Raw genomic sequence first — 21,193 nt, 5'->3', positions numbered from 1 at the left:
TCATAGAAATTGCAAAGTTTTAGTTTCCAGAAACTTTTAAAAATTATTATTTCCTAGATTAAGAATTTTTTTTTTGCAACTGTAATGACTGAGTAGACTTCTGCCTAAAATTTCAAAGAAAGCAAAGCATGGGTCTAATTAATATGGAATTTTTTCATCTGTCTTTTCTGTGGTGCCATTATCTACAGGGTCAGTCTTTACCTCAATATTTACTAAGAATTTGCCCCTTCAGACTTCAAGCATATATCACTGGGACCGCTTAGGAAGGAGTAGAAGAATGACTTTGTCCTGGATCTGCTTGGTCTTTACTCCATAGACAATAGGGTTGAGTGCAGGTGGAATGATTACATAGAGGTTGGCAAACATAATGTGAAAGGTATGAGAGACATTATGCCCAAAGCGATGTGCAAGAATGGAGAAGAATGCTGGTATATAGAACATGAGGATGACACAGACATGGGAACCACAGGTGCGAAGGGCTTTCTTTCGGGCATCTCGGGAGGGGAGGCGAAAGACAGCACAAAGGATGAAGGTGTAGGAGACAACAATTAGGATCACATCTATAATCACTGTCATGATGGGAACACAAAATCCATACCATATATTGATGGAGATATCAGCACAGGCGAGCCGAGCAACACCTATGTGCTCACAGTATGTATGAGGGATGATATGTGTCCTGCAGAAAGGTAGACGATTTACAAGGAAAACACATGGAGCAAAAACACAGAAACTTCTGAAGGAAACTCCCACAGCAATTTTGACAACGGTCCTGGGGGTCAGAATAGTGGTGTATCTCAAGGGTGAGCAGATGGCCACGTAGCGGTCAAATGCCATGGCCAGCAGTATAGCTGAATCTAGGACAAAGCTGTAGTGTAAAAAGAATAATTGGGTAAGGCAGCCAGGAAAACTGATTTTCTGGGGACCAAACCAGAGGATAGTAAGGGTTTTAGGGACACATGTGGTAGACAATATGAGGTCCGTCATGGCCAGCAAGGAAAGGAAAAAGAACATGGGTGCATGAAGACTGTGCTCCACCGCAATGAGGTAGAGAAGGAAACTATTGCCCACAATGGCCACAAGATAAATAAAGCAGGAGGGAACGCTGACCCAGACATGGCACTGCTCAAGCCCAGGGATGCCCCGAAGTGTGAAGTCACCTGTGTTGGAGCTACTCAGGTTGTAAATGGCCAAGGAGGTCTGATGAATAGCTTCTGTATCCTAAAAATAAATTGTGTATAATGAACATGAGAGAATCGCTTGGTAATTCTCCCTCCACCCTCTCCTTAGGGCTAGCTCTCCTCCTCTCTTCTGTCTGCCAGGAAAGACCCTCCCTTTGCTATTAAGGGTGATACTCGTCTTGCTCACCTCTTTAAGAAGGATTCCCCAGACCCGGTAGCCCTGGTACTAATTGTTCAGTTACTCTGGAATCTTCTTCAAACTACATAAAATGCTATTTCCATTTTAATGATTGAGTTTTCCCTTGGTCAAGGTAAATTGTTGCTGTATAGATGTGAGTATAAAGAAAAACAACTTAACCACATGTAGAGATAGAAAGAAATAAGAAAAGTGGGGCACAATTGGGAAAATACGGAGATAACTAATAATTACAAAAGTCTACTATGTGCCAGACTCATATAAAGTATATTATTTAGAACAATCTTCTAAGGCATATATTTTTATCTCTCTTTTTTTTTTTTTACAGAAACTGAAACTCTGAGAGATAATCTTACTTAGGATCCCATCTTTAGTAACTGGCAAAGCGAAGATCATTAGATTCCATGACCAATACTCTGATGCCGCTGTCCCACCCAGATGACTGCCTCAACATACTGTGAGATGCCAAGGATTGAAAAGAGGCAGGGGATGTAGAGACAGATATTAGGGAAACTATGACTCTGGAGCTGTAATTTGTCTTGCACACCAACCCTATCCTATTTATTTATTTTTATTTTATTTATATTTATTTATATTGATTTTCCTGATAACCTTGACTCTACAGGGTAGAGCCTTGGTATTTGCGGACCATGATGTTCTCTGAGAACATGATGTGTGATGCCTCACCATAAAGGATAATATGAGAAAGGATGTGCAGCTCAGCCTCTAGTCCACACTTAGGGTTTAATGAGGAAATTGGTTTGAGTGCGCTTTTGATCAATACAGAGGTGACCCCTAGTGGAAGAAATACAGAATTTATATATTCTAAACTGTGGGTCAAGATAAAGCAAATAAGCAACCTCCATAAGAAGGGTTAATCATTTTTGAGAATCTTTAATATACTCCACAAATCTAAAGCTTTTTTACATGAAATCACTACTATAATACCCTTAACAACCCTGTGAGATAGGTAAGAATATCGTCCATATTTTAAAGACATAGAAACTGAAGCAGAGAGAAATTAAGTAAGTTGCCAAAGGCCATGTGATGAGGAAATGGTAGAGCTGGGGATCAAACCCAAGAAATCTTTTCCTACACTCCTGTGCACATAACCAAAATTCTCTGTGTAGTATCTGACACATGGCATATACATGATACCTGGATAGCAAGAGATATAAAATTAAGAAAAAAACAACAACAGAAAGCGTAAAACAATTTACCAGCATGAAATCAAGTACATATTTAAGATTATAAATACAGGTTGTTTGAACTCCCCTATTTAAAAGCATAGGGATAAGGGGTCAGATGGACTTATGTCTTGTTAGGGAGACCACTTCATAGTTGGTGTAGAGGCCTGACCACCACACTGTATATCTGAAGCTGATGTTGAATAATATTGTGTGTCAACTATAATTATATATACATATAGTCACGGGACATGGAGTAGAGAGTGGGAATGGAGTCAATGGAATTGTAATAGATAAGTATGATATCGGGGGTGGGAAGGCAGTAGATGGGGGGAGGAGGGTTGTTACTTTGTGAGGGGTGAAAAGGATAACTATTGCATTGTTCTGTACACCTGAAACTAACAATAAAAAAATAAAATAAATAAAATTAAATAAATAAATAAAAGCATAGGTATCAGTGAACTCTTTTAAAATAAAACCTGATTATATTTTGCTCACATGAGAAAGACCTAAAAGAAAATGAGCCTAAAAGGATAAAACAAAAAGGATAGACATGTGTACTTTGGACAAATTTAAATACAAAAATAGCAAGCCTAGCAAAGTAAAAATCATAAAAAGAAAAATTAAATTAAAAAAATTAAATGAAGCAAAAGATGCTTTGTATTATTAAAAGAAACAGTCATTAATGAATGTGTCAAGTCATATCACCTACAGATATTCTTCTTAGCACCCTTATTTTAAATAAATAATGTCCCTTTACAACAATCTACTTATTTACCCACTTTTCCTCTTTTTAAAATTATTTTCCACAGACTTTATTATAATTCTCTTCTTTGAAGACACATGAGTAGCATAATATCATCCTGGATGGCTTTATTTTGTTACTGAAAGTCAGCCATCCAATTCCAGGGCCATGTCTTTGAGATGCTGTAACCCAAAATTGACTAACCTCATAAATCACACATTTGAACATTCTATTTTATATCTGTTCAATTGTACAGTTTGGTTATTACCAATTTGTTCTTCAACAACACTGAGTTCTCCAGGGAAATGAATTTTTCATTACTATTCATTCAGTGTCCAGGTGTCTTTGCATTTCTCATTATCTAAGTTAAACCCTATGATTCATCGTTTCATTTCAACCACTCTCTTACAAATATTTTTCTTGCCTTGCTCTACCGACCTTTTACCAGGTATGTGGGGCGAAACTCAATTCCTATATTAATCAACCTAATAAGTATGCTAGGTCATGATGGAAAACACTTCTTAAGCATACATATTTGTGTTTCCATAATTTCATGATCATCAGCCTTAAATTTAACCCTTGATACTGCTCAGTCATCCAACAACATAATCTTGTTCAGCTCAATCTCCCTCTACGACTTTTGTTTCCATACTCTCCTACTAAGTATATTCACCACCTCCAACTCCCTCTTTCTTTCTCAACAGATAATCTTTTATTCTAATTCACAGAGAAACTAGAGGCCATTATACATAAAACCACGCAAGGCAGCCATCACTTCTGTGTGTGTGTGTATGTGTGTGTGTGTGTGTGTGTGTGTGTGTGTATTTCAATATCTATTCTCTGTATGTTTTTCTTGATATAATTGGGAAATGTGCCCCTTTTATATCTGGAGCCAAAAACAAACCCTTACCTTCTATCTCTAGTCTTCCCATCTTGTCAGGTACCTTTCATTATCATTCATTCTATGTCTTGCCTTTTAAAAATTTTGCACCATCAGCATTTAAATTATTAAAATGTGCTCAAATATCTTCCAGTCTAAGCTATGAGGAAATAATTATATTGTCTCATTCATAGTTAAATATGTAGTTGTCTACATTATCTTCACTCTCATTCCCTACTTACCCTTTAACCCATGCTAATCTCATTTCTGTCCTTACCTTTCCACAGAAGCAGCTCTCACTAAGGTCATCAGTGGTGTCCATGTCCTACATTTCAGTCTTTGCTCAACTTCCCAGCAGACTTTGACACACTGATTGTACCCTCAGTCTTGAAACATTCTCTTAATGTTTTATCACAACACTGAGTTTTTCTCCAACTTTTCTGGCATCAAATCTCATCCTTTGCCTGTTCTTTCTATTCTATGTCTCTTAAATTCTGATATTCCTCTAGGTTTTACCTAGAGCCCCCTATTCTTCTCTCCATACTGTTCCTGACCTATATCATGAATTCCTAAAATCCCAATTAATAGCTATACATTGGCAGCTCCCAATTCTTTACCTCTTATTTAGATCTTTCAAAACACACCTATCAAACTGTGCTCAGGATATCCTCTTTTGGATATCTCATAGGAGCATCAAATTTAATTTTTTAAAAATTATAATTAAAACCCATCATATTTCTTCACATACCTGATGTTCTTTACTGTATCTAATATTTCAGAGACTATCAATACCATCCACTAAAAGACCCAAAGCAGAAATTTGAAATTGATCTAATGATACCTTCCTCTTTATAAACCCCCATGTGTAATCAATTACATTGATCCAATCCTTTTTTGAATTTCAAAAAAGAAATCCCTAACATAGGTAACATGTCTCCACAATTTGGTCTGGCTACCTCTTCAGCTTTCTTGTTACACTCCAGGAATGTTGGCCAGAAAAAAAACACCCTGAATTTTCTAAAAATATATATGTTAAGAGCAATTTCTATATAAAAAAGAACATGGTAAATTCTTCTACCATTTCATTTCCAGGGTTCCAACTATAATATTTAGTTATTTTCTCTCAAATTTTTATCTAGTATCCACTGAGATTCAGTATTTTTCTCTGAATATAAACAGAAATGAGTCCAGAGATAGTGGAAGCCCAGGTGATGATGAGACCATCCTGTCCCTAAGGATGAGCTATCATACTGCAAAGTGTTTGGAATGGCCCCAAGCAATGAGTTGTCATGTATCATTACTGCACTTCTCTGAACAACAATTGTTGTAGATAAATAAAAGTGTAAACAGACAATGTGTGCTATTCTACATAAAGGTAAGGTAACATGTGTTTGTTCACTGTCAAAGTCTCCTGACTATGAGACCATGCAGGTACTTCTCCCCTTGCTTTAGAACAACTATTCTCATCCCTACCCCTGTCTCCAAACAAGGCTAAATTCTAGTCATCATTCAAGTCTCAACTAATCTCCCTTTCATTCAGCTTAAATATGACTTCCTTGGGAATAGTCTTCCTGATCTCTCTATGTAAGAAAATTCTATTTCCAAATTGTGTTTCCTTTTTCCAAAATTCAGCATGCTTGCAACTGCTTGTTTAATATTTATTTCCTCTTCTAGACTATAATCTGTACAAAGGCAAAGATCATGTCAATGTTGGTAGTTTTGTCCTTTTTTTGTTGTTTTTTCCATAATACTTTCAAAGTCCGCACAATAGTGGCACTTAAAAGATGCTCAAAAAATATTTCTGGAATTGAATATCACTAAGTCAAGACAAAAATAATATCCTCACTGTCTCTGAAAATATATTTGAAGCCATTAAATATTATTACTGTATAAGTAAAGGAAAATAAAGTTTTGCAAACTGGAAGCCAATAATATGCCAAACAAGGATGCTACAGGTATTTCCATTAAAGATAAAAATAATTGGCAGCCGTGAGTCGCTGGCGATGGCGGAGGCTACAGCCCCTGCGGCAGTGGGTTGCCATGGGCTGCCGTGTGCAGCCAGCAGCCAGCGTGAGCGGCCAGCAGCTGCAGTGAGCGGCCGTCCAGAAGCCGGCGACTGATCTGCCTCGCCCGGGAAGAGCGCAATGATGGTGCCAACTTGGGCCAGTGAAGCAACATCTTCCAAACTAGACTGAAGAACAAAAACGACAGCAACTTGTCTGTTCCCCTTCCCCCAATTCCCCAGCACTGTTCCCATCCCCCCAATTCCCCAATAAAAATCTTTAAAAAAAAAAAAAAAGATAAAAATAATATCATGATTATTAACATTTCTCAATAGTTTCTATCCAGAAAAACAAGACATCTCTAGGACTGCTTACTTTTGTCTCAGCTCAGGTGAAAATTCTTCTACAAAACATTTTCTTAACCCCCAAAATATTTCCTTTTATTCACACCCACAGAAGTATGTACTTATAGCTTAGGGAAGCACTTATAGTTTATTGTGCTTACTTGCCTATCTTCTATTCTTGAGTGTAAAGGCATTTTCATATTAATAGTTTTATCTTCTAATTCTAGTTCAATTTCTATAAAACACTTAAGTCTTATTGAGTAAATGAGTAATGTATAAATCATTGCACGCAAGCTTCTATTTGATATGAGACCTTTGTACTTTTTCCACCACACCTCTCCCCACTTCACCTCTATTAATTCTTCTATTTACTCTATGTTCCATTAAAGTGCAGTTTAATGAATGAATGCCTAAAATGATGAATGAATAATTAAAGCACGCGCGCACACACACACACACACACACACACACACACACACACACACACACACCACACTTACACCTGTACCCAGAATGTGGAATCATAGGCAAACTCTGCAGAAAGCCATATCATTGTTACTGCTGAAAAACTTGGATTTTTAGAGTCAAGTGTGTTGGATTTGTATTTGATCTGTGCCTCTTTTTTCATTATACCAAACAAATTATTTGATCTCCCTAAAATACTTGTTTCATCATAGAATTTTTGTGGGGAATACATCAGAAAAGTCTTCAATTCAGTGACTGGAAATATTAAGCTCTCAATACATGGTAGCTATTTGTAATCTCACTATTGTTATAAACCCATGCAAATATACAGAGATGGCAGAAAACCAGAAATGACAGAAGGTTTTAATCGCAAGGAAACCAGAGAGTCCGAGTCTGCTCTTCTGGATCTATGCTCTCAGACCATTTGATTTTGGCTGTTGAATTGTGTCTTCAAGACAGCCCCGTTCTTCTTGTTCCCTTCTGTCCTATTTATTCATCCTCATTCCAACCCCTAAGACTCTAAACTCTGATCCTCAGGCCTACAGATTCTATTTCATGGGGAAAGCTGAACTGAGTTCATTCTGTCTTTTCTTAGCCTCACCGTGTGGCTCCTCGTAGGTCCTCTGTTTGTCCTTCAGTTAGCATCCTCCAGGATATGGGCCTGAGATCTGCCCTTGGCTTTCAGCCTTGCCTGCCTTGCCCAACATCTAATATTCTCCAAACCCCAGCCCTTGGTGAGGGCCAAGAAATGAACAGAAACAGCACCATCAAGTGGCCAATCCTTTTATGCATCTCCTTGGACTACAGAGAGGACACTCAAGCTTGTGGGCCCCTGCGAAACCATAGCCACAAACCCAAGTGAGCTGTGGACTGCACAGTGAGGCACATCCCAGAGCTCTAGCTCTTGAGGTTCTGAGGTCCCAAAGGCTGGGGCGGACTGAATCCCTGCAGTTTCAGGTCTTCTAGGACAGGCAGTATCTTTAGCAAGCAGAGTCCCCCAGGACTTTTGAAATGGCAAGAACTCTCTCCACTGCTGCTCAAGCCATCTACAGTGACAGCTCTGTGTGGTTATTGTGTGTGTGAGAGAGAGAGGATTTGCATGTCTCTGTGGGTTCTTTGGTTAATGTTATAAATATTCAATCACTTTTGTAAATATATAAAATGGCTACTTTAGTATGAAAATGCAAATGGATCTATGGAAGGAAGGGTACATGTTCTACTTTCTGATGCAAGCCTAAAAAGGGAATGCCCTGATTATCATAAATCAGTCATATTGATCAAATATTTGAACTTTCATATAAAGCTCCTTACAGATACACCTGCCAGTCCTATCGCTTTAGACTGCAAACTATCTTTAGAACTACTTTCCTCCTTTAGTCGTCATCTTTATTTCCTTGTCAGTTCTGCTGTTGGGCTCATGCAGTATTCAATTCATTGAGGAAGACATACACCAGTCAAATAATCAATAGATAATATGGGTAAAAAAATCACTACCTTTATAACTGTTATGGAAATTCATAGAGTGTCAAGAAAGTAAATAACAAATGTATTTGATCAAGCCTGGGGGAGATAAGAAAAGATTCTTTCAAAAGATATTTGAAAGACAACGTTAATTTTAACTAAAAGCTAATAAAATAAATAATGTTGATTGGGCTCTTGAATGTGTCAAGTAGAGAGCCAAACCCTTTAGAAACATTATCAAATTTAGTCCTTATTCCCTGCCAATGCAGTACACCCCCTTATTGTTTCCATATTACAGGTGAGAAAAATGACACAGAAAATTTATCTAAATTGTTCAGCTATTAAGTGGAGAATTTTCTACTTAGATAGTCTGACTCCCAAACCCTACTTCTATTTCACTTTATACTATATTATCTCCAGTAGGTTAAGGAAAGGGGAGAACATTCCAGACCCAGAGAAAAATATGTGCAAAGGGCCTTAGGCAAGATGGAGGAAGATATGAATGTAAGCTTCTTAGAAACAGGTATTTTGTTTTTCACTTGTGGCTCATACTTTAAAAAAAAAAGAATTGAGGTATAACAAGTTATGAGCAATAGAAACCTCTTTTAGTACATAAATAACCTTTTTTAGTACATAAATAGATAGTTTTAAGGAACTACTATTTTGAAAGTTGACATAGAGCTTAACAGCATGTCCCCTGCCCCAGCTTGCCATTTATTCCTTTATGCATTCATCCAACCACTGTGTGTGGAGGCAGTCTGCAGGAAAGCACAGAAGAGGAGGAGGGGAAAGGGCTTGAGGCCAGACCCTGACTGCTGGCTGCAATTGCCAACTCCACCAGGCCTCATGTATACATGGAGATCTTACCTATCTCATAAGACTTGAGGATGGATTGTGATGTTGTATGTAAGGCACTTTGCACATTATGTGGGGCATTACATGACAGTCAGTCTTTTTAATTTTATTTTATTATAATTACTGTGTAACAGGTGCTCTGAATGCACATATGGCTAAGGCAATTTTTACCGTCCTCAAGGAAATCACAGATTTGTGGGAAAACACACGCAGAAGCAGGCAATTTCAGTACAGAGTGACAAGAAATATGATCTAAAAAAATAGAGGGAGCTGTAAAGACACAAAGGAAGGAGCTGATATAATTAGGAGAGAGCAACAGGATGGTCAAGAATTTTATATTAAAACTGTGTTTTGAAGGGAAAATAGGCATTTTCAAGGCAAAGAGAACATTATTTCAAATGTGAAGAAGCTAATGAGAACATAGTGCGAGTTGACGAACTGTCTGCACCTTGACGTGGGCACAATCTGGATGTGAATGGGCTGAGAGGAGGGAAAGGGGGAGATCAGAAGGGCTTCGGGAGGCAAGCAGACACTGTTCCTTGTGCTTTGGAACTTGGATCTTATTTTAAAGGCTAAGGGATGAATGGGCTGATGAAAGGTTTCACTTGGGAGTGTGACAAAATGAAACTGACATATTGTAAAGTTCCATATGGCTGTCATGTGGACTTGCTACTGGAATGCAGTGAGATGCACTTTGAGTGATGCTTTAGAGACAGAAAAATTATTTTGGAAACTTTCACTGTAGTCCAGAAAGAGACGATGTGGAGCTAGGTATGCTGAAAGGAAGCAGGAATGAATTAAATAATGCTCCTTCCAGAACTGGGACTAGGGAACAGCTAGTGAGATGGCCCAGGATGCAAAATTAATGAGGCATTGACTCTCAGGGTCCTAAGTGCTTCCTTAAATGTTGTGCCCTAGACACCTCTATGGGGCTCACCAGTCAGTACACAATCAAGGTGTTATTGGCAGCTCAACAGAAAAAGAATTAAGTATTTTCTTCACCCATTTGTCCCTATCAGCAGTTTACCTGGAGGCAGGACCAGGCACCAAGTCCCAGAGGTCACCCAGCCCCTTGAGACTTTCCAAGAGCACTTAATGGTCCAGGTTCATTCTACCTTCTGTGCAGTGGGGAGTCTCCCTTCTGTGGTTGAGAGAATAGATGGAGGTAAGTGAACTAAGCTACACAGGTAGCAGATGGAACATTTCTGGGGAACTTAGACGCACAGACGCATAGCAGTTATTCTATTGGTGTAGACTGCAAGAAGTCATTCCTGTGTCTGTGGACTGGCCACATGGTCAGGAGGCAGAGTAACTGTTTCCAGTGTACGTGTTTGCCTGCCCTTCCCCATGCTTCTCACTCTGGATCTGCATTTCGCCTGCTCCCCCGGCAGCATTTTTTCCAGCCCTATGGGCTCAGCCTTCTTGTGCTCTTTCCCAGGAAAAATGTCCACTCCTGTACCTTGCTCCCTGAGCCTCCCCCACTGATACTTTGCCACTATGATGATCTACTCAGGCAAACATGTATGATGCGAACTCCAGCAGCCTGGGGCTTTTTTACAGGGTCTGTTTCAACAGAGTGCTCTGATTTTTTAAGTCACTTTCAGTCAAAGCGGGACTCCAAATCTGAGACGTGCCTGAGTGGGTGGTCTGGGGAAAGAGAAAACGTGTAGGTTAAGGAAGTTAGGTGTTCTGTGGGTTCTTCTCAAATCTTATTCTCTATGGGTGGCTGAATCCTGACTTTGACTTCCTAGTTGCCCATGAAGTCTGGGCTCACACATACAGCTTCTTGTACTTTAAAAGCTTGAGACACCATATCAGAAATGGAATTTTGCTCAGCAAGTTAATCTTTGTAAGTATGGACATGCTCTAGTTTTTAACGTTAAATAACATTAGGAAGATGTCTTCCTATGAAGTAAAGAACAACTATATATTTTTCCATACGCACCTCTTTTCTTTGGTAAACGTAACTCCCTATCCTTTGCCACGCATGCTTTTGCAGCAATGAAGGTTTGAGGTGCTCGTAATCAGTACCAGACTTCTCAATGGGTTTTGAAAGTCAAAGGATAACTTCAGATGCCTCATGAGTCTGGAGCTAGTCCAAGAGAAAATTAGATTACTGTGGATTAGAGGGGATATTACCGTATTTGCCGGCGTATAAGACAATTTTTTGGCCCTGAAAAATATGCCTCCAAGTGGGGGGTCATCTTATACGCCAGGTACACTTCAGATAGACTGCCCATAGTGCTTGCCCCGTGCCATAGTGGCCTCCCGATGCCCGCCCACTTCATTCCACATACCGTTCAGGCATCAGCAGCGCTGCTGGGTGTATGCTCGGCTGTTATGCGATTTTGCTGTTATGCGATTTTACCACACTCGCAAAATCGCACACAGCCGACCATATAACAAACTCTATATTTTGAGTGGAAATATTAGGGGGTCGTCTTATACGCCCAGTCGTCTTATACGCCAGCAAATACGGTAGGTAAAGTCCTTTAACGGTTGAAGATATGAATTAAATAACTTCTAATGAATCAAGTCTAAACTTTTAGCACTTAATTTAACAGCAAAATGAACTTCATCATATTGTCATATATTTGACAGTAATAAAATAATATAATTTTTCCATATGATAGAAAAATAAAAATTATCAGATAAAATGAAATAAAAGTAATCACTAGTTCACTATCCAGATATAACAAATTGTTATGTCTTGATGTTTTATCTACAAGACATCTTATCTATGCAAATATATATTTGTAAATCATTGTTATTGTTCAACAATGACACTAAGCGCAAGCATTTTTGTAATCTCTTTTCAATTTAATAATAAATGGTAAATTTTAAATAGTGTTTATTTTTTAAATCAAAATAATTATGCTATCTTTGTGTATGTTGGTCTTTCCTGATACAGAATAAAAAGGATGTTTTGTTTGTTAATGAGAAAATTAATTTCCTTTTTGATGAAGATTATTTATTAATTTTTAGTCTATTTAAAATGATGGCAAGGTTGGACATGTTATTTTGATCTTCTTTAAATGGCAAATTCCATTATAACTTCCTTTTTCAGTGATGAAACCCATGTAGCATGAGGTTGGGAGGTTTCGAAAAATCTCCGGGAGGGGAGATTTGAGGAGATCAACTGCACTGTGTTCCCTGAAGGACAAAATTTCCTTGTTTACTAATTGTATTTAAATTCAGTCCTTGAACACACACAAAAATAAAACTTTAAGAAATTAAAAACCATCAAGGAAAGATATATTAAATCTATTTTTAAAAGAGTTTAAATAAGAAGTGGTTGGTAGCAGTATCTACTTATATCTATGATTTATATTTTTGAATTGTTCGAGTTACTTATTTCAGATCATGCTTCTTTAAAGTAATGAAATTAGGGTGTATTAATAAAGAAAACCCTGGGATAGAAATATAATATTTTGAATAATCTGGGTAAACTTCAGTACAGAGTCTCATCCTGAATTTCAAAAACAGTATTCATCGTGTGCTATAACTGCAGCTCCACCCATTCTCAAGTAGCTGCCTCCCTAAATGTAGCAGTTCTCCATAATTTAATAAAATCTTTCATTAATGAAACTTCAAAAACAGATATCTGTAATCAATGTATTAAACAGACAAACTGAAAACACCTGTATTGACACCATGGTTGGCATAGATTATAGCTCTAAGTGCAGAACTTTTGTAGGCTTTGAACTCCTTTTCCCCTTTTATGCACATGTTCATATCTCTGTACACATGGTAGGTAATCAGTAGATGCTTAGGTAATCAATAAACCAATAATTGATTAGGTAAATGTATGTGCTAGACAACAGAATTGTTTAGTTCAACAAAAACTTTTTTGTTTCTATTCATTTTTTATATTCTTTATAAAAATTTAAAAATCCTTCCTTGTCTTAAAATGTTTAGTCAGAGAATACAATAGATTATTACAGGTTTTAAAATTTTGTAAGACCATCATTTTAAGTTTATGTCAATTGTGTGAGAAAATAGTACCGGCCTCAGGATTTTCCTTGGAAGCATCTTTTTAAAATCCTTTGATCCCACTTTGAATCTTTGGAATCCTTCTCTTCAAAGTAGATTAATGCACACATTTGGGTTCATACTTAACACCTCTGAGTAGGTGGGAACTCATTAACTGAGATTTTACATAGCAGATCTGAGCCCACTGCAAGTTAATCAATATATGCTAGTTGGTTGTGTCAGGCTAGCTCTCTAACTTACTTTGTCCTTACAGATAAGTGATAGAAGTCTCGTACCATAATTCAGGCATGTCAGCTCCCAACTATTCCACTGTCAATTATGATATGTTTGTCCTCACTGGCATCCCTGGCCTGAAGGAGCGACACATGTGGATCTCCATCCCGTTCTTCCTGATGTACCTGGTGGCTGTGCTAGGAAACGTCATCCTCATCTGTGTGGTGGCAGTGGAGCGTAGTCTTCATGAACCTATGTACCTCTTCCTCTCCTGTCTGGCTTTTTGGGATCTAATTCTATCTACGTCCACAGTACCCAAAGCCCTGAGCATCTTCTGGTTTGATGACGTGAACATCTCTTTTGGTGGTTGTGTAACCCAACTCTTCTTTATGCATTTTGCCTTTGTAGTGGAGTCAGGTATTCTCTTGGCCATGGCTTTTGACCGCTATGTGGCCATCTGCTACCCACTGAGATACACCACCATTCTTAGCCTTGGTGTCATTGGCAAAATAGGGAGTGTTGTAGTGCTCAGGGGTTTTGCAACTGTTTTCCCCATTGTCTTCCTTGTGAAACGTCTGCCCTTCTGTCGGACAAACATCATTGCCCACACATTCTGTGAACACATGGGGTTGGCAAAGCTGGCTTGTGCTGATATCACCATCAATATTTGGTATGGAATCTCTGTGCCATTACTCAGTGTTATGCTAGATATGGTGACAATAGTCATCTCCTACATGCTCATTCTGCAGGCAGTTTTCAGGTTGCCATCCCAAGATGCTCGGCTGAAAGCACTCAGCACCTGTGGTTCCCATGTCTGTGTCATCCTCATGTTCTACGTTCCAGGGGTTTTCACTGTCTTTGCTCAGCGCTTTGGCCGAAAAATTCCCAAGCATGTCCACATCCTGCTGGCCAATCTCTATGTTCTTGTTCCTCCCATGATGAACCCAATTATCTATGGAGTAAAGACAAAACAGATTCGTGAGCGAGTGGCCCTTGCATTTTCTTCAAAAGGGAAGTGTTGCTGAGGTTGCCTGGATCTCAAAGTGGTTTCTTACAGGCAAGAAGGAAGAGTCTATTAGGAAAGAAAAAACATAGCTGCCATTTAGGACAGGCTCTACTGGCTATGAAATTTGTTTTTTCATTAAATTGGGATGATCCAAATTGTATAGTCCTTTATTTCAAAGGTAAATAATTTCTTTAAAATATGTGTATTCTGTGTTCATGAGTTTTTGCTTCTTTGTCTTATTCCTTTGTTGCTTTCAGTTTTATGTCCCACATACCAGTGAAGTCATATTATTCCCAACATTTTCTATCTGACTTATTTTGCTTAGCATAATAATCTCAAGATCCATCCATGTTGTCGCAAATGGCACTATTTCATCTTTTCTTATGGCAGAGTAGTATTCCATTGTGTATATATGAGGTCTGCCAATTAAGTTTACAAACTTGTTGCAACTATGTTGCGAACCTTTTTTTATATCAGAGGGATTATTCATTATGAATTTGCACCAACTGGAAAAACAGTTAGCCAAGTTTACTATTTGGAAGTGCTGAAAAGGCTGCGTGAAAAAGTTAGACGACCTGAACTTTTCGCCAACAACTCATGGCTCTTGCATCATGACAATGCACCCGCTCACACGGCACTGTCTGTGAGGGAGTTTTTAGCCAGTAAACAAATAACTGTATTGGAACACCCTCCCTACTCACCTGATTTAGCCTCCAATGACATCTTTCTTAACCCAAAGATAAAGGAAATATTGAAAGGAAAACATTTTGATGACTTTCAGGACATCAAGGGTAATATGATGACAGCTCTGATGGCCATTCCAGAAAGAGTTCTAAAATTGCTTTGAAGGGTGGATTAGGCACTGGCATCAGTGCATAGCTTCCTAAGGGGTGTACTTCAAAGGTGACAGTAGTAATATTCAGCAATGAGGTATGTAACACTTTTTCTAGGATGAGTTTGTGAATTTAATTTTCAGACCTCGTAAACTACATCTGTATCCAATCATCTATCAAAGGACACACCTTGGTTGTTTCCACGTTTAGTGGTTACCAGAGGGTAAGGGGGGAGGTGGGTGGTAGAAGAGTGTAAACAGGGTCAAATATATGGTGATTTAAGGAGAACTGACTCTGGGTGGTGAACACACAATATGATATATAGATGATGTATTTACAGAATTGTACGCTTGAAACCTATGTAATGTTACCATTGTCATCCCAATAAATTTTAATTTAAAAAAAAGTGTGTACTCATGGACATACAAACTAGTATTTTAAATGTACACAGAGTTCTTCAGTATTTAATGATAACATCTCTATTTCTGCCAAACAAAAATATATTTATAAAACACTTCTTCTTCATCTACTATTTAAATTTTAGATCTCTATGTGTCTTCCCCAACAGCTATGATGAATACAAATTAGAAAAAGTGAACACCAAAATGGTATACAAATAGGGGAACATAGACGCTCTCTGTTCTAACTCATCTTGTTCACAAAAGACCTAAACAATCTTGTAATACAAATGGGAATATCTGATGATACTAGATAGCACCACATATACAAATGAAATTTTCTGCTGTAAGTACATGATTTGGAAGGATTCTTAAAAGGACGAGTTAATTAAATAAAGTGTTTGGATACATAAACTGCCTGGGATGTTGGGTGACCTATGTAACCCTCCTAATTTGTGTTTGAGCGACCTTCTTTTTAAACCCCTTAACATCTATCTCACAAGGCTGTTGTATGGGACCCACTGAGAAAGTCAATGCTAAAGCACTTTAGAAATTATAAAATTCTGTACAAATGTGTTGTGTCACTATCGTTAATGTCATTATGTTCCCTGATATGAGCTTTCACCCTTCTTAAGGTAAAAAGTTAAAAACAAAACCCTGTCCTTTGTTATGGCAAAGTCCTTCTAGCTCCCTCCTCCTTTCTTTTCCTACCAGGGTTCATCTAACGACTGTGAAGTCACCTCCCACAGCTTTCCCCCCCCCCCCCCCCCGTCAGGTGTGCACCTGCTTTAGAAAGAATATGACAACAGACAGACACTATTGAGGTGCAAGTCTGCATCTGCACTGTCCATGATCCCGGCAGTGTGAGCCAGTCGTGCACTTCACAGCCCTCAAAAACCCCTGTGGGAATTTTACCTTACTCCATAACCATGAAACTTCCTACTTCTCAGCTGTCTGCTCAGATTTCTAGCATATGATGAAGTATCGGTAAAATATTTTTGTGTTTTTTGTGAGTTGCACTTTCTGCATGAATTTTGCCAAAATCTTGAGATCCTGGACTAAGACTGAGTCTTGGGAAATTAATTTGCAATTATAGTTAGTGAGGTAACAATAGTGAGAGAACGCCAGAGACATTTACCTAACTCCAGAAGTATAACAACATGGTTGGGTTTTAAAGCTGGAGACAATGTTCTTATCTTTTCCCTAGAGAGACTGATTTCCCATTATTCTCCAAGGAAATTTTCTCAGAAGGTGGGAGGCAGGGAGGGGAGGAATAGTCTCTTTTCTAAGCAGAGGAAACGCATTTTTACTTGTTCCTTGACTATAAAACAGGTTTCATATGCATATGACAGTTAATCTGGCCTTCACTATATAACCCTACAGGTAAGAATTGGGTTTAGGAAACCACATGATTATTATTTGCTTTTTAAGTGAATAATGGGAATCTGTCTCTCATCCAGAACATTTGGTGTGCACATTCAAGATAAAATTGATAACATGAATATTTAAAACCCAACACAAGCTCAGTACAAACTTCCAGTATAAAGGCTCTTCTACTTCCATAAAACTCAACCCTATAAGTCTTGGGTGATTGCTGGCCCTATATATTTATCCCTGTCTTTCCTTCCCACTCAATTTTCTGTAGCGACACAAATCCATATACCTAAAAGGGCCTATATAAATCATAATGTACAATAAAGTAATGTGCTACACTCCCACCATCAGCAATAATACTACCAAGCTTAGGAATACAAAGGGTCATTAGAGAAAAAAATGACCGAAGAGTCCAGAAGAAATAGAGCCCAACAGAGTGGCTGAAGCTCAAGTGTAGCCATATAATGTGTGAGGTCATGGCCTGGGCCACACTCAGGCCTGTGAGTTGGGCTTCAAAAGGATTGTAGCCAGTGGTGTGCTAGTGAATGTTTAACTACTGGCATTGGAGGGGTTGATTTGTAGATTTGTTGATTTCCAAGGTATAGGTATTCCCTCTGTGGCTAATTTCAAGCTACTAATATGATGTTGACCTGTTCATAACATTTCTGAAAATTTAACACTTGGCTATCATGAGCCAGTATGGACAGTCTCCAGCTCACCATTTGTTGTAGCTTTTGGTAGGCCTGGCACACTGGGACTAGAAAGAGCCTGAATATTGTGGTTTTGGTTTAACACAGAAAGGATGTGAGAAAAAGAGGTCTCTGTGTTAGAGAAATTCTGCCACACTGAGAGATAAAACAGTAAGTGAAATCGAACAGACTTGTTAACTGTATGTACTTCATATATTATTTGTATGATATGGAGCATATTTAACTGTTTTAGTAAGGTAAGATTCATATAATATAAAATGCACCATTTTTATCCATTTTAAAGGGTACAATGTAGTGGTTTCTAGTACATTTGCAATCTTGTGCAGCAATCACCATTATCTAATTCCAGAAGATTTTCATCATTCCCAAAAGAAACCTCATATTCACTAAGCAGTCCCTCCCATTTCACACTCCTCCAATCACTGGCAACTACTCATCTACCTTCTGTTTCTAAGGATTAGCCTATTCTGGACTTTGACATAAGTGGAATCATGCAGCATGTGGCTTTTTGTGTCTGGTTTCTTTCACTTAGCATTATGTTTTCCAGATCCACCATGCTGTATTATATATCAGAACTTTATTCCCTTTTATGGATGAATGATAGTTCATTGTTTGGATATAACATATTTAGATATAACTGATGAATCATTAGTTGACACCCATTTGATATAAGTTGTTTCCACTTTTTTGGCTATTACAAATAATGCTACTATAAACATTCATTTACAAGTTTTTGTTTGAACATCTGTCTTCAATTTTTTTGTTATATACCTAGAAGGAGGATTGCTGGGTCTTATGATAATTCTATATTTAACTTTTTGAGGAACTACCCAACTGTTTTTCAGAGGCTGCACCATTTTCCATTCCCACTAACAATGTATTAAGGTTACCATTTCTCTATACCCTCACCATTTTACTTTTTAAAATATTATAGCCATCTTAGTGGATATGAAATATAACAATAAAAAGGGATTGAAAAATCGTTTCCCCTCATTTTCATTCCTACCCAAGTTTAAGCTAAACTTCAGATTCCAGAGGAAATAGCATGTATGAAGGTCCAGAAGGAAAAGAGAACATAGTTTATTTGAAAAGCCAGAAGAAGTACATGGTGGTTGTTAACATAAAAAGTTTATGAGGGAAAGAGTGAGACGGAAGGGGAGAGTGGAGTCAGTGGACACCAAGCAATAAGCAGTTAACACAAATTGTGCCATAAAAGGCTTTAAAGATATGTTAGGACGCTTGGGGTTTATTCCAAACAAAATGGGGAACTATTAAATTATTTTAAGTAGAGGATTGGCATGATCTAGGTTGGAGTTTAGTAAGAAAACTCTACTTTCTGACAAAAAAAAATGGATGGGGAGAACAAGGTTTAGAGGCAGCAAATTTCTAAATGAGGCTGCTAAAAAAATTCAGGACAAAGAGAGTGTGATGATCATATTTAAAGTCAAACATGTGAATAAATTTAATGATATTCAGAAGACACAACCAATAGCAAATTAATTTTTAAATAATTAAAGAAAATAAATGGGATAAGGAGAATAGGCTTTGACATGGGAAATTAGTTGAATTCCATACCATTTAGTAAGATAGATTATTCAAGAGAATGTGTTGATTGTGAGGAAAGAAAAGATGATAATATTTTTGAACATGTTGATTTTGAAGTTTCAGTGAGATATCCAAGAGGAGATATCAAGTAGACAGTTGGCTATATGGGACAAAAAAAGAATTAGAGATAGGGCTTTAGACTTCAGTAACCACCAGCATACAGATGGTTATTGAATTTGTGAGCTTACTGTGTGTTAAACAGATTTAACCCCACAATAAGCCAATGAACTAAGTACTATTTTTTTCTTTTATTCTGAAAAGAAGAAATTGCAACAGGATAAAAGGACTAAAGGAAGAGTAAAAATTGTGTGCATTTATGCTTTTCATGGTAGAAAATCATAGATGCTCTTACTTCCATATGATGCCTATCATTTTCTTGGGATTTGAAAAATCCTTACCTCTCTCCCTCTAATTCTACAAACAATTTTCTTCAACAGAATTGATATCTTGAAATCCATAAGAATTGGATCCATTATTGAAGGGTTTCCTGCTACTGATTTACATAAGAAATTCTATTAAATGAATATGATTACTTGACTTCCCTCAATCTTTTTCTCCATGTTCTCATCCCCAGGTCACTGTATCCCTTTAGGAAAGAATTAGAAGGATAACCTTGTCCCTAATCTGTTTTGTTTTTATACCATAAATAATGGGATTGCATGCAGGAGGGATTGCCACATAGAGGCTGGCATATGTGATAGGAAACATATGAGAGATGTGGTGGCCAAAGTGATGAGTAAGGACAGAGAACATGGCTGGTGTGTAGAATATGGGAACAACACTAACATGAGAACCATGGGTGCTGAAGTCTTTCTGATGGGCACCTCTGGATGGAAGGTAGAAAAACAGCATGAAGAATGAGAGTGTAGGAAATACAAATGAAGATCAGGTCTCAGATAACAGTCATTATGGGCACAGCAAAGCCATACCAGATATTGATGGAGATGTCAACAGAAGTGAGTCTGGCCACCCCTATATGCTCACAGCATGTGTGGAAGATGATAAGTGTCCTGCAGAATGGCAGACACATCACCAGGAAAGCAACAGGCAAAATGACACTAAAGCTCAGGCCAAAAATACCCACCATGATCTTGACAATCATTCCAGGTGTCAAGACACTAGTGTACCTCAAAGGGGAACAAATGGCCATATAATGATCAAATATCATACCTGACATGATGGCTGAGCCCAGTAAAAAGCTGAAGTGGAGAAAGAACAACTGGGAGAGACAGCCAGGGAATGTGATTTTCTGAGCTTTCAACCATTGTATGCCAAGGGTTTGGGGGACACATGTGGTGCATAATATGAGGTCTGCAGAGGCCATGCATTGAGAGGAAGAAGAACATGGGTACATGGAGGCTGTGGTCCATAGTGATGAGGTAGAGAAGGATACCATTACTTGCAAGCAAGGCCACAATGTAGGCCATACAGAAAAGAATTCCAATCCAGACGTGAAACTACTCCAGTTCTGGGATCCTCACCAAAATGAAGGAGTCTGGATTGAATTTTGTAAATTTCAATGTGGCCGTCATCTTGATTGTCATTTCCTGAGGACAAAAATGTCCCATTTGATTCCTCAGACTGACTATCCATAAATTCCCTTCAAGTCTTTTCCACAACTAGGATCCCTCCCTTTCTATCACCTAACACACACTAGAAAAAAAAATGCAATCTACTTCTTGTCACACCCTCTAAAGCATTTACCAAAAGCTCCCAAGAGACCTCAATTAAACCAATAACTCCC

General features: G+C 38.1%; 2 protein-coding genes and 1 pseudogene across 2 annotated transcripts; 1 reads left to right on the top strand and 2 right to left on the bottom strand.

The window, feature by feature from the left end:
- Window positions 1-246: 246 nt before the first annotated feature.
- Window positions 247-4,511, bottom strand: LOC109396497 (olfactory receptor 52H1-like). The gene is made up of 2 exons (XM_019668357.1): window positions 4,467-4,511; window positions 247-1,221 (listed from the first exon to the last, which is right to left on the bottom strand). Exons 1-2 carry the CDS (start codon window positions 4,509-4,511, stop codon window positions 247-249), a joined length of 1,020 nt encoding a protein of 339 aa, XP_019523902.1.
- A 9,086-nt stretch (window positions 4,512-13,597) lies between these two features.
- LOC109396496 (olfactory receptor 52B2-like) lies at window positions 13,598-14,548 on the top strand. Its single transcript, XM_019668355.1, has one exon. It carries the CDS (start codon window positions 13,598-13,600, stop codon window positions 14,546-14,548), a length of 951 nt encoding a protein of 316 aa, XP_019523900.1.
- Window positions 14,549-20,024: 5,476 nt separating this feature from the next.
- Window positions 20,025-20,993, bottom strand: LOC109396495 (olfactory receptor 52H1-like; annotated as a pseudogene).
- Between the last annotated feature and the right edge of the window lie 200 nt (window positions 20,994-21,193).

Source organism: Hipposideros armiger, unplaced genomic scaffold (assembly GCF_001890085.2).
Source record: "Hipposideros armiger isolate ML-2016 unplaced genomic scaffold, ASM189008v1 scaffold_525, whole genome shotgun sequence".
In the NCBI taxonomy this organism is placed as follows: domain Eukaryota; kingdom Metazoa; phylum Chordata; class Mammalia; order Chiroptera; family Hipposideridae; genus Hipposideros; species Hipposideros armiger.
Note: the sequence above shows the minus strand (reverse complement) of the source record. Positions and strands in the feature narration are given on the sequence as shown.

Excerpts from the sequence above, each read along its gene's own strand:
- LOC109396497 (XM_019668357.1), bottom strand. The coding sequence starts at position 4,511 with ATGGACACCACTGATGACCTTAGTGAGAGCTGCTTCTGTGGAAAG. Across the intron at positions 1,222-4,466 it reads AGAGCTGCTTCTGTGGAAAG|GATACAGAAGCTATTCATCA; the intron begins GTAAGGACAGAA and ends ATTTATTTTTAG.
- LOC109396496 (XM_019668355.1), top strand. The coding sequence starts at position 13,598 with ATGTCAGCTCCCAACTATTCCACTGTCAATTATGATATGTTTGTCCTC.